The sequence below is a fragment of the Megalops cyprinoides genome, chromosome 17, assembly GCF_013368585.1.
Source record: "Megalops cyprinoides isolate fMegCyp1 chromosome 17, fMegCyp1.pri, whole genome shotgun sequence".
NCBI classification, from domain to species: domain Eukaryota; kingdom Metazoa; phylum Chordata; class Actinopteri; order Elopiformes; family Megalopidae; genus Megalops; species Megalops cyprinoides.
In genome coordinates, this window is record NC_050599.1 from 19,140,574 (window position 1) to 19,155,401 (window position 14,828).

General features: G+C 39.3%; 1 protein-coding gene across 2 annotated transcripts; it reads right to left on the reverse strand.

Moving 5' to 3' along the window:
- Positions 1–4,083: 4,083 nt before the first annotated feature.
- On the reverse strand, positions 4,084–9,240 carry LOC118791900 (cytochrome P450 2K1-like). Of its 2 annotated transcripts, XM_036549410.1 has the most exons (9): positions 9,017–9,240; positions 8,242–8,404; positions 7,999–8,148; positions 7,599–7,759; positions 7,055–7,228; positions 6,629–6,770; positions 5,859–6,043; positions 5,304–5,445; positions 4,084–4,434 (listed from the first exon to the last, which is right to left on the reverse strand). In XM_036549410.1, exons 1-9 carry the CDS (start codon positions 9,206–9,208, stop codon positions 4,238–4,240), a joined length of 1,506 nt encoding a protein of 501 aa, XP_036405303.1. In that variant the 5' UTR covers positions 9,209–9,240; the 3' UTR covers positions 4,084–4,237. The 2 variants fall into 2 exon arrangements, with proteins under 2 accessions (XP_036405303.1, XP_036405302.1); XM_036549409.1 differs by having other exon boundaries at positions 7,999–8,404.
- Between the last annotated feature and the right edge of the window lie 5,588 nt (positions 9,241–14,828).

Consider the following 14,828-nt stretch of genomic DNA (forward strand, 5'->3'; position numbering starts at 1 on the left):
TGGTCAGGATGAGGCCAATCAAAACATTGCATTGCACTGCGTTGCTCACCACCCAGGCCCTGGCTCCAGAATATAAAACACAGATAGACAGAGTCCTTGGAGCTGCAGACAGCAGGTAGAGAAAATGAGTGGAGATTTGTTCAGGACCTGCAAGCAATCAATGACATTGTTGATCCCACTACTCCTGTGGCTCCTGACACTAATTCCATTCCTGCTTCTATTCCCCACACTGCTACATGCTACACTGTCGTGGACCTTTGTTCTCTATTCTGCTGCACCCAGACAGCCAGTTCCTGTTTGCCTTTACGTTTGAGGAAAGCCAGCACACCTGGACCAGGTTACCCCATGGCTAAACAGACAGCCCAGCTGTGTATGCTGCTGCCATTAAGTGCGACCTGGAGGGACTTTCTCTCAGTCCTGGCACCACCCTGCTGCAAAACGCCGATGATCTTCTTCTGGCGGCTCCTGATAAGGAAACCTGCAGAGCAGATTCCATCTCCCTCCTCACACACCTAGCATGAAAAGGACATAGGGCCTCCCTCGCCAAGCTCCAATTCTGTTTACCTAAGGTAATCTACCTGGGACACATTCTCACTCCAGGGCCTTGTCTATGGTCTTTTTCGACAAAGACATTTTGATCAAAAAACTTATACTGTATGGGTTGCACCGTATCACATTCATGCCTAGTGTTCTGCAGGTCACACACAAATAATATTTCACACTACAGAAACTACAGACATGATTGTCTGTTCCCAACATGGCAATGAATGAAATTAGGCTATTGAGCAGTTATAATCAGGAATTTCATTTAATTTTTGAGCTGTGTAGATCACACTAGATAAGAGCGTCTGCTAAATGAATGTAATATAATGTAATGTAATATAGATCAGTACATCCCTGGTTCTGTGACATGTCATAGAAAAGAAAGAATTTGAATAGAAATTGTTTTGTGGTTGCTTCCAGTTAGCTGTTTTTACCCAGTGTATTAGTTGTTAACTTTTATTTTGGAAAGCGCATGTAACAATGTAAACTGAGAGAATAGCTATTTTTGATTAATTCTACTATGGGTGAAATTTGCCTTCTGTGTCAAAGCTGACAATGTCCTCCCTGGCAAACTAAAAGCCAACAGACACCACCTTCATGTGGAATGGTCAGTATCTCCATGTTGATTATGCACTCTTTCACCAGGTACCTTTCAGTGCGCTGTAAGTACTACTTTGACTCCATGCTGTCACAGCGAGGATACACTGGGAAAATGACATTTGACCACAAAAACGAGACACTGTCCATATCAGTAAGTAGCAATATTTAATCCTCGTTAAAAAAAATTCCTTCTCATGGTAGATTTGTAGGTTAGAATCCTGGGTGGGACATAACTTTTATACCTTATGCTGTTCCTGTCTTTAAAATGGTTTACAGAGAAATATAGACATTAACATGTAAAGACTCTTGTTTGCTAGTGAGTTAATAATGCCTGACTTTCTCTCTGGTCACAGTGCAATCTGTTGGTTGGTATTTTAGGTCCAGCCAGGAGAGGGCGACAAAGCAGCCCTGAATGACATGCGGTCTCTGTCTGGAGGGGAGCGCTCCTTCTCTACGGTGTGCTTTGTCCTGGCCCTGTGGGCCATTGCAGAGGCGCCCTTCCGCTGCCTGGACGAGTTTGACGTCTACATGGTAAAGCTGTATTTGTGTTTTTTGATTGCTTGGCATATAGCATACATGGGTATATTACGCATTTATTCAGCTGGAAATAAATTTTGAAGAAATGCAGGTGAAGTACCACGCTCAAGTGTACAACAACTCCATCTGGAGCTTAAAACCATCTGTTCAACAGCCTAATTCCTAAACCATTTGCTGTTTGTGCATTCTCAAAAGTGGGAGTTGGTTTGGTGTTGTGTAATTCAGACAGAAGCCACTGCTCTGGGAGTTATTTTGTCTTTCAACTGGACAACAGCTGTAATGTGCACACATTTAACAGAAGTCTGATCTTTTTCAGGGTATGGTTAACCGAAGAATATCCTTGGACATGATGATAAAATTGCTGCCAGCCACCATTACAGACTGTTTGTCCATGTACTTCATTATAGCCAACAAACAGTTTTTGGGGCAATCTAAGTTCTCTTCAAAATTGTACTGTAATCATAAATCACTGATGGAAAGGAGTGTATTTTGCTTTGAATTTGTGGTTTGGATCAGCTGTATGATTGTTCAAAGCAGATGCTGTGTGACCGTCACTTTTGCTGCACTCCTGAAGGTCGTACAACTGTTAAGATTTTATTGGAAAGAAAATACAGTTTTGTAAGGACCTCCTCAAACAGACAGACGCTTGTGGCCTACCTATATCCAGTATTCACGGTTTCAATATTCTGTCCGTTAGCTCCCACGGCTTTGAAGGTTTGTGGCTAAAGCTCCATTAAGCTTAGGGAGGTAGATGTAGAGGCTGTGGGGCCAAGTGGTACTGTGTGCGTTGGTACCAGTGATTCAGGCAGACTCCTTTGTTTTCCAGTTCTCTCCCAATAGACAACTTGATCCGGATTCACCGCCTGAACGACCCGGACTGTAGCCAGACGGTGCTGCCCTTTGGCCAGAGGAACCAGGAGGAGGATGACGAATGATGAAGGATTTTATACACGCTTTTCTTGTCAATAGTTCCATTCATAGAACTGCTTCTGGTCAGAAATATCTTGTCTCCAGATGGATTGTGCCTCTATTTGAAATATTATACCCATGTCAGACATATTAGCATGACAGGAGTTATGATATGGCCTCATAAAAGTGGACTGCTGGGAAAAAAATGTAAAATTTTGGTTGAACACGTAGTTTCAAACAGTACACAAAGAGGAAATTACTTGGTTTTATCAGTTATCAGATTTTGTTACATAAATACTGCATATGAGAAATATAGTTACTATGAAATACAGGAAGCAGTTCAGCTTTTCTGAAGGAGATCTACCAAGTATTCTAATTTGCTTTGTATACAAATGTATACCCCTTTTCACTTATGCATAGACAGTGCATTTTTAAAGTCACACATGACTAGTATATGAACTTCCTAAAATAAATATACACTTTATGCTGCTATTTTATGTCTTATCTCTGCACTAAACCATTTCTCTGTTGAGCATTACTACAACGATGTGTAGGTTCTGACCACTAACTGTCATAAAGCACATTTCTTACTTGAAGGACCACATCCACACTTTCACACAGATGAAGGGCTGTCTGCTGATAGTGACAAACAGAACACATTTCAAAAACTCTTGTTTTTAATTTTGAATTTTCTTCATTCTTCTTTGTATTTAATGCATTCATTATAAGAGTTCAAAATGGCATGATTTTACACAACTGAAAGAACATCAAGACACAGCAGTATCAAGAGAAAGCCATTGCTTGTGTTCAGTGGTTTTGTTACAATCTTGCTACAGTTGAATATTTCAACAGAGTCTAATTATTGATTTAGTAATCACAACTTACACAGTTATATCAGCTGTGGGAGTGTAACTGATTTCTTATAAAATGGATGGAATTGTAACCAGAATAAAATTGTCATTTTAAATCAAATATCAAACTTTTAAATCAAATATACATAAAATGAAATGCTAAAAGTGTATTTTTCATTACAAATGTACAAATCTGTAGAAGACGGCTAGTAAGATGGGTACCTGCACATTAGCTAGTTAGTTGTTTAATGACATTGAGCAACGGTAACACCATAAACCGGTAACACTCTCTGATGATGTCTGTTGACTCTTCCTGAAAACAAAATGTTTCCCTGCCAAATACTGTTACCAAAGAGCTAGGTATGTAGGCATAAGAAGTAAATAAAACTTCAAGGCCTCCATCCAGGTGTATTGACGACTTGCTAACAATCATGAATTTCCAAATATTTGTAGTGATGCCTAATACAGAGACATCAGTCTGATCACATTCGAAGAGTTTAAAACTATTTTAAAAGAGTTTAGACATGTAGCACATCCATTAACTTCGGTGTGCCCGTTAAAGGTCAGCTGGCTAGCTTAAATAGTAATACAGAAAGGAAAGTGTATCTAGTTATCTTTAACAAGTTACAGATTAGCCCGCTAATTGAAACCATTAACAAGCACTTTTATTGACCATGCTTGTGTGCCTGCCTAGGGTTGAACAAGGCAAGGCAAGCTAAAATTATATTGGCAAGTTAATTCATTCAGCCATTTGGGAAGTTTTAAAAGAACCAATTATCACCGCTGGTGACGGGCACCTAGGCATTGTTGTGGCGGGGCAGAGCGCGCAACAGGAGTGGCAGGGGGGCCAGAGTCAGACCTCCTGTTGAAGACAGCTCAATGTCCTCCTCCTTCACCCCCGCAGCAGGGTGGAAGGAGAAGTTTTGTAACAGAAAGGTGAAGAAGAGGAACAGCTCCATCCTGGCCAGCGTCTCTCCCACGCACACCCGGCGGCCTAGGAAAGAGGAGGAAATGAGAGCACTATGGTCACTGGTTTGGGAAAGGGGACAATCAAGCCATGCAAATGTCCACCAGGGTTTGTTCACATGTACCAATATAAGTGACATAAATATAATTATTCTGGGTGTCAAATGGTAATGCTTCTGGCATGAGGCAATGCTGTGCTTTGCCCTGCTTTGGATCATTAACAGAAAGCAAGGCGTACTTATGGTGTTTAGCCCATGAAATTGTTGTCAGATGCAAACAATTCTTCCTCATAGTCACTCGAGAATAAAGTCTTGAATTTGTCTACAAAATTCGGGTTCTTCACTCCCAAAATTGTCGTTCAATGCAGTTTTTTTGGATGAAGCCTTTTTTTCAAAATTGAAATCTTATTACAATGTGGTGGTGGTGGATTATTCAGGCTAAAAAAGACCATCAATATGTGTATACCCATGCCTAAATCTTACACAATACAAGATTCAAGATTGTATTTTAGGGTCATGCTTGAATTTATCAGTGTTTTTTAGTAACCAATTTTACATGAAAGGTGCTTTTTACGAAGAGTAACAAAATGCAAAAGAAGATGGCAACTTCCATGAATTGCCACTGGTGAATTTGCATTCATTAATATACATAAAATGTGCTAGAACATTTGTGACTAGGTCTTGTAAAAGAGCAGAAGTTCTTTTCTAACAAGCTGTGAGTGAATCTCCTTAGAATTCTCAAAACAGAGTTTAAAATTCTTTTAAAAGAAATGAGCCATTTAGTCCATTTATTTCAGCTTGCTAGTTACTTTTCAACTAGCTATTATCAGTGGTAAAACAGAAAGGACAGCACAAATAATCATCTTAAAAGTTTCTCAGAATTCATATGATGCATTACCTGCAGAAAAGGGCATGAAAGCTTCTCTTTTAACAAACTTTCCCTCCTCATTGAGGAAGTTCTGTGGGTCAAACTCGTCTGGATTTTTCCAGTGATTCTTGTCACGGTGCACTGACCTCAGCAGTGGGATAATATAGGTCCCCTAAAACAGATGCACAAGTCATTAACCCTTAAGACAGACATGAATATGAGCATGAAGACATTTCATTTTGTGACGGTTAATGAAGAGATCAACTGAATGCACATTATTGGGATCTTCAGGCTGCACCATTTTCCACTTATTGAAGATCCAGCTATATGCACACTGAACTGTAAATGTCAATTTGTTCATTTCTGAAAATATTGACCCATAATTGACCAGTGCTCAAGGAACACATAACTTCCAATCACAACTGAGTGCCTCTCACCCCTCCCCTCTCCTTTTTTGGCCATATGACACCATTAGTGTTATCATGCGGTTATCTGAATGTTTGCCAGTCATAGGACTAGAAGGTTTTCCTAGATTTAGATTGACAAATGAATGTTTGATGAAAATACCTGGATGAACAGGCTTACCTTGGGTATAAAATAGCCCTTCAGGGTGACGTCAGTGGTGGTCTCATGGGGCAGGTTCATGGGAATGATGTCGGCAAACCTCTGGGTCTCATGTATCACGGCGTCCGTAAAGGGCATCATCTGACGATGGTGAATCCTGGGCGTTGATCCTCCAATGACATTGTCAATCTCCTCATGGACCTTCTCTGTGAACAGAGGAAGAGGAACCGGCTGGATGACTGAAATGTGCAATGCAATGCAGGCTCAAAGTAACATTCCATTCACAAATGTGTTGTGCTTGTAGTACTGAGGCCAGAACTTAAAACTTTGGTGCTTTTATCAGTGATAGTCTATCTACACCTAAAAACAAAATTTTCTTCAGAGCAGGTAAAAAGAAAAAACATGCCTATATTGAATTTGTATGAATGGTTTATGGGTAAAAAAAAAAGCAATATTTATGTTAACAAAAAGGCTTACATCATGTACAGTTTCACATTAAGGTGTGTAAAAATTTACTTAATGAGGCTTTTGTGTACCACAATGTTAACCCCTTCACACTTTTCAATGGGAAAATGATATCATCTAGATTTATCAATTTACATTTCTTAATTGGCCCTCTCGAGGAATAGCTGATGCTTTAAGCCTTTTGCCTCATAAACCATTGTAACAGTAATCAATAAACCGGTATTCATTCTATTGTTATTTTTAATCACACAACCGCAATTGATAGGTAGATCCATCTAGGTCTTCTCTATAACAGTGACCCATGGGTATAAAAAGCATCCACTCACTTTGGACATGAGGGTACTTTGTCATGATCAGGAGAGCCCAAGACAGGGTGCTAGAGGAGGTCTCTGTTCCAGCAACAAACAGATTGGTGACGGTACACAGGAGGTTCCATTCATGAAAATGAGAGGACGGGCTGTTCTTCTCCTAAAGGACATTATGGCTCAATTAGACTATTGCTCCAACTGCTGACAATATATGTATATGTTTACTGTGGTATATGAATGTAGTTGATTAAACTGTAAATTGTAATACTTTTTCCCAAATTCATTTCCATTTTAAAAGAAATTATTAATACTGCACAATGTTTTGTGTGCAAAATAAACGTGGAGAGAAACTTCACATATGAAAAGCAATACAAATGTCATATCAAAGGTAAGTCATGCAGAAACAGATCAATAAAAAATAATTAGAGTAAAATGTCTGCTGACCTCCTCCTGCTTGTTCATAAAGATGTCAATGTAGCATCTTTTGTCATTTTCATCAAGGAGTTCTCTTTGCTGAATGAAAATCTTTCTGAAGAAGGCTTTCAAATTGTCTTGGCATTGTAAAACTTTGTGATGGGGACCAGGCAAGGGATGAATCACGGGGTACATGTTGTATAACTGTAAAACAGTGTCCATACCTTCACTTTTAAGCTGTATTATAACACTGAATAGACTGAAATTCAAATAAAATGCCATGCCCTGTGTCATTAATTTGTTCAACTGCCTAAAGTGTTATTCTTTTTCTCATCTCTTACATCTCTGTTGTAAATTTCAATGACCATCAGACACGAACTCAAATTCAATATTCAAAGTTAAGTACAGAACGCATTTAGACTTAGAGTCAACTGAATTTAAGGCTTTGTTTGCCTCGTATATACAGTACATTGCAAATGTAATTATGACTACAAAAAAATGTGTATTGCTTTCCTACTGTAGGATTACAATACAGGAATTACAGGAATAATACTGGCAACAATAAAAATGACACCTGAACGAATGGGCTCCCTGTGAGTGTAAAGCTCTCATTGTTCAAGATCAAAAGTCTCTGGAAAATTTCATCTTCATATTCCATTCTTTTTCCCATGAGCAGGGAGACAATAATATTAGATGTAGCTGCATTCAGTGGAATTGTTGTTTGAAATGGCTGGCCTATGGGGAAAAAAGGGTTAAAGGTACAACAGATGCCTCCACATAATCTTATAAGGAATGTTCCTTATAGTTGATGTTCCAATAGTTGAATGTGCAGTTGGTAACCTGCATCTGCCTTACATATGCTAACCTGTTTTGTGGCTTTGTGTTTTGTGGTTTCTTATAGTGTTTGAGAAACACTATGACTGGAAACATTTTACACTTTTCTAGACTAAAAGAGGAATGAGAAGTGACCTCACCATTTTGCTTTTCAAACTGCTTCACCAGGTGTTCAGATTCCTCTATGATTTTTTCCTCAATGTTCTTCTTTCCCATTCCAAGATCACGCAGCACTGTCAGTGTGAATCTACGGATAGTTTTCCAGGAATCCCCATGGCCAAAGATAATACCTGTTGTAATTATTATCATTCTTATTGTACTAGGTGAAAAAGCATACTCATGTGCCAGATAAATTATGGTGTACATATGCAACTGGGACATACCATTTCCTTTGGTAATTTGCCAAAAAATTGGAATATTTGGTCTCTCTGCAAATTGGTCAGCTTGTGAGATAAGGGCCTCCTTCACTGTCGCATAACCACACAAAACCACCACTTTTCTGAGGCCCATCTGAATGCTGAACACTGAGCCATACTTTTCGTTCAGCTGTAGACAAAACCAGACAACATATTGCTATTTTTGTATGTGAAACAATCCATATGGACACCAAACTGATATTTTCTCTATGGCAAGGGGATAAACTCATAGCAATATGTTTCCCTATGCCTACTGCCGTAAATGTATAGATGAAATAGAAGAAGTAGAAATGATTAATCCAGACTATCAGATCTGGTCACCTCAGACACACTCTCAAAAAAATTCATTTCAAGAAAGTATTGGAACACACAGAAGAATTAGAGGAGATTAGAACCATCAGTGTCAGATCAATGCCCACATTCTTTGAGGCAAAATTCATGCAAGGGGCCTTTTTTTAAAACATAGATTATTTTAGATAAAGTAACAATATGCCTCTTCCTGTAAAACTATTGTATGCCCCACTGCAAAACCACAAAAAATGTTGCAAGTAGCTGACTGTGCAAACACTGTTTAGAGGTCAATGATTAATGTGTGTCAACATTTTTATTTACAACTCTGCTTTCTCATTTCAACCAATGAGGCATACCCCTTTCAATAATATTATACTAACACTAAAAATAATATTAATGTTCAAAAGAAGATGAATTTCATTTACATTATTCACAGCAAGACTATACTTACCTCCATCAGTGTCTGATATGGCCTTTTCATGTTGAGACTAAATATATTTCCCACCAGTGGAAGCGGCCAGGGTCCCGGTGGGAAATTCTCATTTGTTTTATTCAGATTAAGAATGTAGATGATGATGATGCAAGTCAAAATAAGAAACAGACTGGATGTACCATTCAGAGGCAAAATGCCAAGCAAGGACATTTTGTTTCAATCAGCAAAACTAAGACAGTAAATTAAAGGGATTGGTAAAAGGGAAACAGATAATATTAATGTAAAGCAAGTGAAGCTGTCTGCCACGTAAATTATCCACAGATGCTGTTCTTTGGATTGCATCCACCTGCAAAAGCAAAGGACTTGTGCTTAATACCAAGACTGAGCAATAAGAAATTTGATTACCAATATTTACACTTTGATTACTGTTTTTTGTTTTGTTTTTTTGGCAGATGGTCTTTCAGGACATTTGAATATATAGCTTCTGAGAAGGCTAATATCTGAATCAGGCAAAGCAAAAAAAAAACATCTTAAATGTTTATTAGTTGTATTTTTGTTTGGCAATTGACCGTGGCCGTTTGCTTAATTCAGAAGTTCAGTCAGCAACATTTTGTCACAAAAGGAACTTGCTGATGTTCTTATTTCATTATATCTCCAGTTACTCTTATTCCTTTTCACATATTTTCCATGCTTGTCCACAACAGAGTTGTCAAATTACAATCCATAGGGAAGAATGTGTGACAGAAAATGTGTTCAAAGTTCACCCACTTGACATATAGGGCTTCCTTTAAAGGGCAGGTTTAACCTTGGGGGTGAGAGCAGCTTAAGAAAAGGTTTAGCTAGATGTACCAAGCATGATCTTAAAACCATTCTTTTGCTCCAAGGAGAAGTAAAAGTTAAATGAGGATTTGCTATTAAGTGACAGTATGCTGTTGGTCTTTTCTCTGATCTCCCTTTCAAACAGCCGCATGTCAGTCCCTGACTTAAAAGACAATCGAGTGCTTGTAAAGTAAACAACCCCACCCCCAGTTCCACATAGCCAGTGCCCCAGTCACACCACCCCCCTCTGGCCCCAAATCCACTTAACCTCATGCATTGCCCTTTACAGACCTTGAGACCTCTTCCTTTAAAAAACATACTTTCACAAAGAGTAATATTAAAACTTTAAACTAAGAAATTATATAACTTGTTGATTGGCTGCCACAGTAGAAACCATTTACAAGTTCACTTAAAACTATAATCTCCCTCGAATGAACCTCATTTTCTCCTTCAGTGTGTTTAGTGCTACCGTAGACTAATTCCTCTTAATGCAAAAATATGCAAAATAGAAAGAGAACATAAAACAGAAAAAATATACATAAATATATATACATAAATATATTTACTAACTTCTTGTTAGCCTACGATTACGGTGCGTCGATTACGATTAATGGTCCTTTGGTTAAGTCCTTTCAACAAACAATGTAAAACACACACAAAATGAATAGCTGGATTCCTACCCTACTGTATACGCCAAGGCGTTGAAACGGAGCGTAGGTAATTAGCGCTGTTCAGTTTTAACGCGGCGCACCTGTATTGCAATTATGTTGGGTGTTCCATTCCAGTTCGGTCTGTCCTGTGGCAAGGAGAGGAGTGAGAATCGTGTCAGTCCAATGGGTTTTTTATGCGCATTTCGCTCTCTGTCTCTGTTTGCGTCTTTGTTTCATTTGGAGTGATAATTATTGGCGCTGAGGTGAAGCTGCTGTGCATAGCGAGGTACCTGGAGTGCTGGAGAGAAGCAGTCCAGTCAGGCCAGCGAAGGAGGCTGTAGCATTCCAGCTGCGTGAGACGAGATGAAGGAGTGGTGGTGGGTTCTATTGACAGTAGTGATGTGTCAGTCGCGAACGAGTCGGCTCTATGAGCCGGCTCCCGTCTGAGAGGCGATTTCTTTTTTCTTTTCTTTCCTTTTCTTTTTTTTTTTTTTTTGTTAATTAATACAAGACAGAATAATAGGATGATCTTTTCGCCACAGTGCTCGGCCCCTGGTACCCCATGCACTGACTGAATGTTAGAATTGGAACATACATTTATGCACGAGGACCAGATGCACTGTGTTTAGTGTAGCGACACGCTAATTTACAACGTGCAATATAAATTGTTCAATACTCATGTGTAGCAGCGTTTGATGCTTTTATATTAATGTTTTATACCAAACAATGTAAAATAATGGTATTCTGGAAATGATAAGGTTTAGTATAATTACATTGAATAATTTAAGTGATATACGTGCATGCAAACAGGTACCAATCATAGGTCAAAACATTGCTAAATTTGGCTGAATCATAAAAGCCAGAAGCGGTACTAAATGAAGAGCAGCTTAGGAGCCGAAAGAGCCGGGTCTCATTGCTGAGCTGAGCCAAATCATCCGGCTCACTAAAAAGAGCCGGAATTCCCATAACTAGTTGACAGGTTAGGAGATTTGTTTGCTGATACTGTCTGAAAAGTGGGGAGGAGCATTCAGATGGCACTTAAGGGAAAAGGACTGGAGACCTGACAAGCTGGCTCCAACTTTTTATTCATTAGTGTGAGTGCCCTTTGGCAAGCACACTACTGTTCTTGTGTGGCTTATTATTATTATTATTATTATATGTTATGCTTTTAATGATGTTTTTTAAAAACTCGCTCAAAATTTACCCCAATTGTGAAATACAGGATTTCACAGTATGGACACACTCCTCTGTCACAACCTTTTCAAACTGCCATTTCTTCCTCTTTTCTGGGACTATAGGCATAAATTATACATCAAACGGCAGGAAAATTTCTGCATATTCTCACAATGTCTTTATCTAAAAGCTATGATGTTTGAGCTCAACTGAGAGATGAGCCTCTGTTCAGTCTTTGGTATTCCCTCACTCTGACCAGATTTGACAATTGACATTTAAATTGAGACAGCTGGTGGCAAGTGACAGTTGATCTGGAATGTTGCCAAGCAACCAATCAGGTACAGGTGTGCATAGAGATAGGCCATCTTGTATAACAACACTTTAATTAGGCCACATGGTGTGAAAATACATATAGAGTGTTGCATTTTATCATATCTGATAATATTGTCAGTAAAATTGTTGATGTTTACTTCAACAATTTCAAACATGGCATAATGTTCTCTCTGAGGTCTGAAGTGTGGAGGCACAGAAGAGAGATGGAACGCATCACCCAGATACACTCAATTAATTAATGTTCAATAATTGACTCAATCAGTGTGATAAATGCATTTGCCTTGCCAACTCTATTATGCTCAGTGGTCATACATGCACACACCCCTGTCATATAGTATTCTATAAGAACACATTGGCATGTGTCCCATGCTGCACACTCTTATGTTCCTGAGGTAAATGAATCAGAGGTAAGATCTCAGGATTTCTGGGAAACAATAATTAGCTAGCCTGTAAATGCAAAAAGAAATAATTGTATTGTAATACACTGTACTTTAGCTCTGACATTTAATTCAGTTGCCTATTTGACATGAAGGGTGTGAGGAATTATTGCAAATAAATGTAGCTAAGAGAATGCTAAAGTGGATATCCATATATGCCTTTTGGGAATCGCAATTTTTTTTTACATTGGAAGATTAAACTTTGAAAGAGAAACTTTTGTATGAAATGCCCATTGGGCTGTGCCGTGCAAGGTGAGAAAGGGGGAATCTGCTTGTTGCATATATATAGCACTGTAGCTTACAAGTAGCCAATATAGTAGAGGGGCACTGGAAGGGAGATGGAGACATCAGTGTGTGTGAAGGATACGGTATTGCGGCCAAAGTGGAGGCACTGGTCGGAGGTTAAGCCTGCAAAAGTAAGGTCTAAGCAGGAGCCCAAATCTCTCAACATCAAGGCCAAGGATGTTAGTGATATTTTTGTGATGGCCAAGTTGACCCCTGGCAAATAAAGATCTCAATCATTATTGTTTACCTCTGCAGGGTTGGCAGAATGTTTGTATCAAGGAAGGGATGGGAAAAAAGAGGTGGGGGGGGGCAACTTCAGAATGCTAGGCTTAAGGAATGTGATAAGGAGCTTGGTTACTGAAAAGAAAAATAGTGCTTATGTCTATTCATATAATTGGAAAAGCCTGAAAGGACCTTGAGACAATGATGTTTCAAGCCTTCCTAGGTACATGATTCTGCTTTGCTGCACAATACAACATTGCAATCTGCTTTGTGTAGAACCATCAGACTTGTATGGGGTGGATGTGTTGCTACCGAATGCATGTAAAATAAATTTTGAACTTGAGGGCCTTACAGTTTGTTCCACAACACAGGGACGTTAGGGATATTATTTAAAAGGAGGAATTGTTAAAACCTCCCTCAGCAGGAGGGCGGTGATATTGGTGATACAATAAAGATGCACTAACGACACAGCATTCACAGTATTTTCTGTGTGTGAGAGGGAGTAAATGTGAGCTCTTCATAACCCCCTCTGCTTACAGGAATCGTTGACCTGGACACCAGAGACTGATCAACTTCAAGAAGACCAGCAGAGCACCAATTGGATTTGGAGAAGGGTAAGCTCACAGGGGACCTTACCAGAAATGGAATGTAGATGAGTAACCTTTTTAGTAATATTAACCCTGTGATGTAAGAAAGGTGAGAAACTGTACCTCACTCGTCCTAGATATCATCCTGGTCTCTTATCAGTGGGGTAAGTCCATTGCCTGGGCAACGGGGCAGTGGAATGTGAGAGCTGAGTGACTTCTGCCTGCTCATTTTGTACTCTTTGTTTCTACCTGCATGTATAAAAGTTATACACAATGATGTTATTCTTCACAAAGCACTCTGTGTACTCTGCTGAAATGTTAAGGATGTTGCATCTTTCTTGAGCGGAGCAGATTATCTGCACTGTGGCCTTAGCTGGTTTATGGCCTGTGTGGGTCTAAGGAGCACACAGGCCGTGCCCAGTCAGCAATAATATGGTTTCACCTGCCTCAGGTTTAAAGGAATGTTTTCCATTTTTAGTGAACTGCTAACCACAGAATGTTTCAAAACGCAATTATAACTTTTCTGCCTGAATACTGCGTAGAAATGACATGTGAGCCTATTTTGAGAGTTGCACACCTTATCACCGCATAAAAAGTGTGATGTACTCTAATAAAAGTTGGAATTGCTCTGACTTCACTATGTGAGTTGTTGGATCATTTTTCCTGAGAGCTTTTAGAATAAACATGGAATTGTCTCATAGCACTCTGACTGTCTCATTACTGAAGTTTCTTTCTAGAAGGTGAGATTCCATGACAGGAATAAGATAGAGGATGGAGGTAAAAAATGAATTTGTTGGGCTGTTAAACATTAGAACAGTTAGAACAACCCAGAAAGTGAATCTGACCACTTTGCCAGCTAGCAGGACCACAGAGCTAAATATTAGCCTGTCTCTGTGGCAATGACAATAGCAGTAGAGACCTGACACAATGATTTGGCAACACTTTCCAACTTATGTGTCAGTTGTCTTGTTGCTGTACAAGCTATACCATATTCACCTTTTTATAAAATCAATGTTGTATTACACAGCTGTCCAGGGAGCGTGGGATACCTACCCATGAATACAGTCAGTTCATCTGAAAATGCACTAGCTACGTAAAGAATAAAAAGAGGGACAGAAACACCACACCTGCAGGGGGCAGTAAATGGAATATAACCAACACTTCAAATCACAGGTACTTTAAATAGGACTAGGAGTGGGGTACCCAAGATCACACTAACCTAGCAAGAAAGCAATGCTTTCTCAAAAAGTTCATCAGTAACAGAGAGGGGGGAAGGGGTTTACTTAGGGGCAGCCTACGAACACTGATTGCATAGATGCCCAGA

Coding starts and splice junctions, on each gene's coding strand:
- LOC118791900 (XM_036549409.1), bottom strand. CDS start 9,208: ATGTCCTTGCTTGGCATTTTGCCTCTGAATGGTACATCCAGTCTGTTT. Junction 7,229..7,598: donor CAGGGAGCCCATTCGTTCAG/GTGTCATTTTTA, acceptor ACTGTTTTACAG/TTATACAACATGTACCCCGT. Junction 6,044..6,628: donor AAAGTACCCTCATGTCCAAA/GTGAGTGGATGC, acceptor CTCTGTTCACAG/AGAAGGTCCATGAGGAGATT.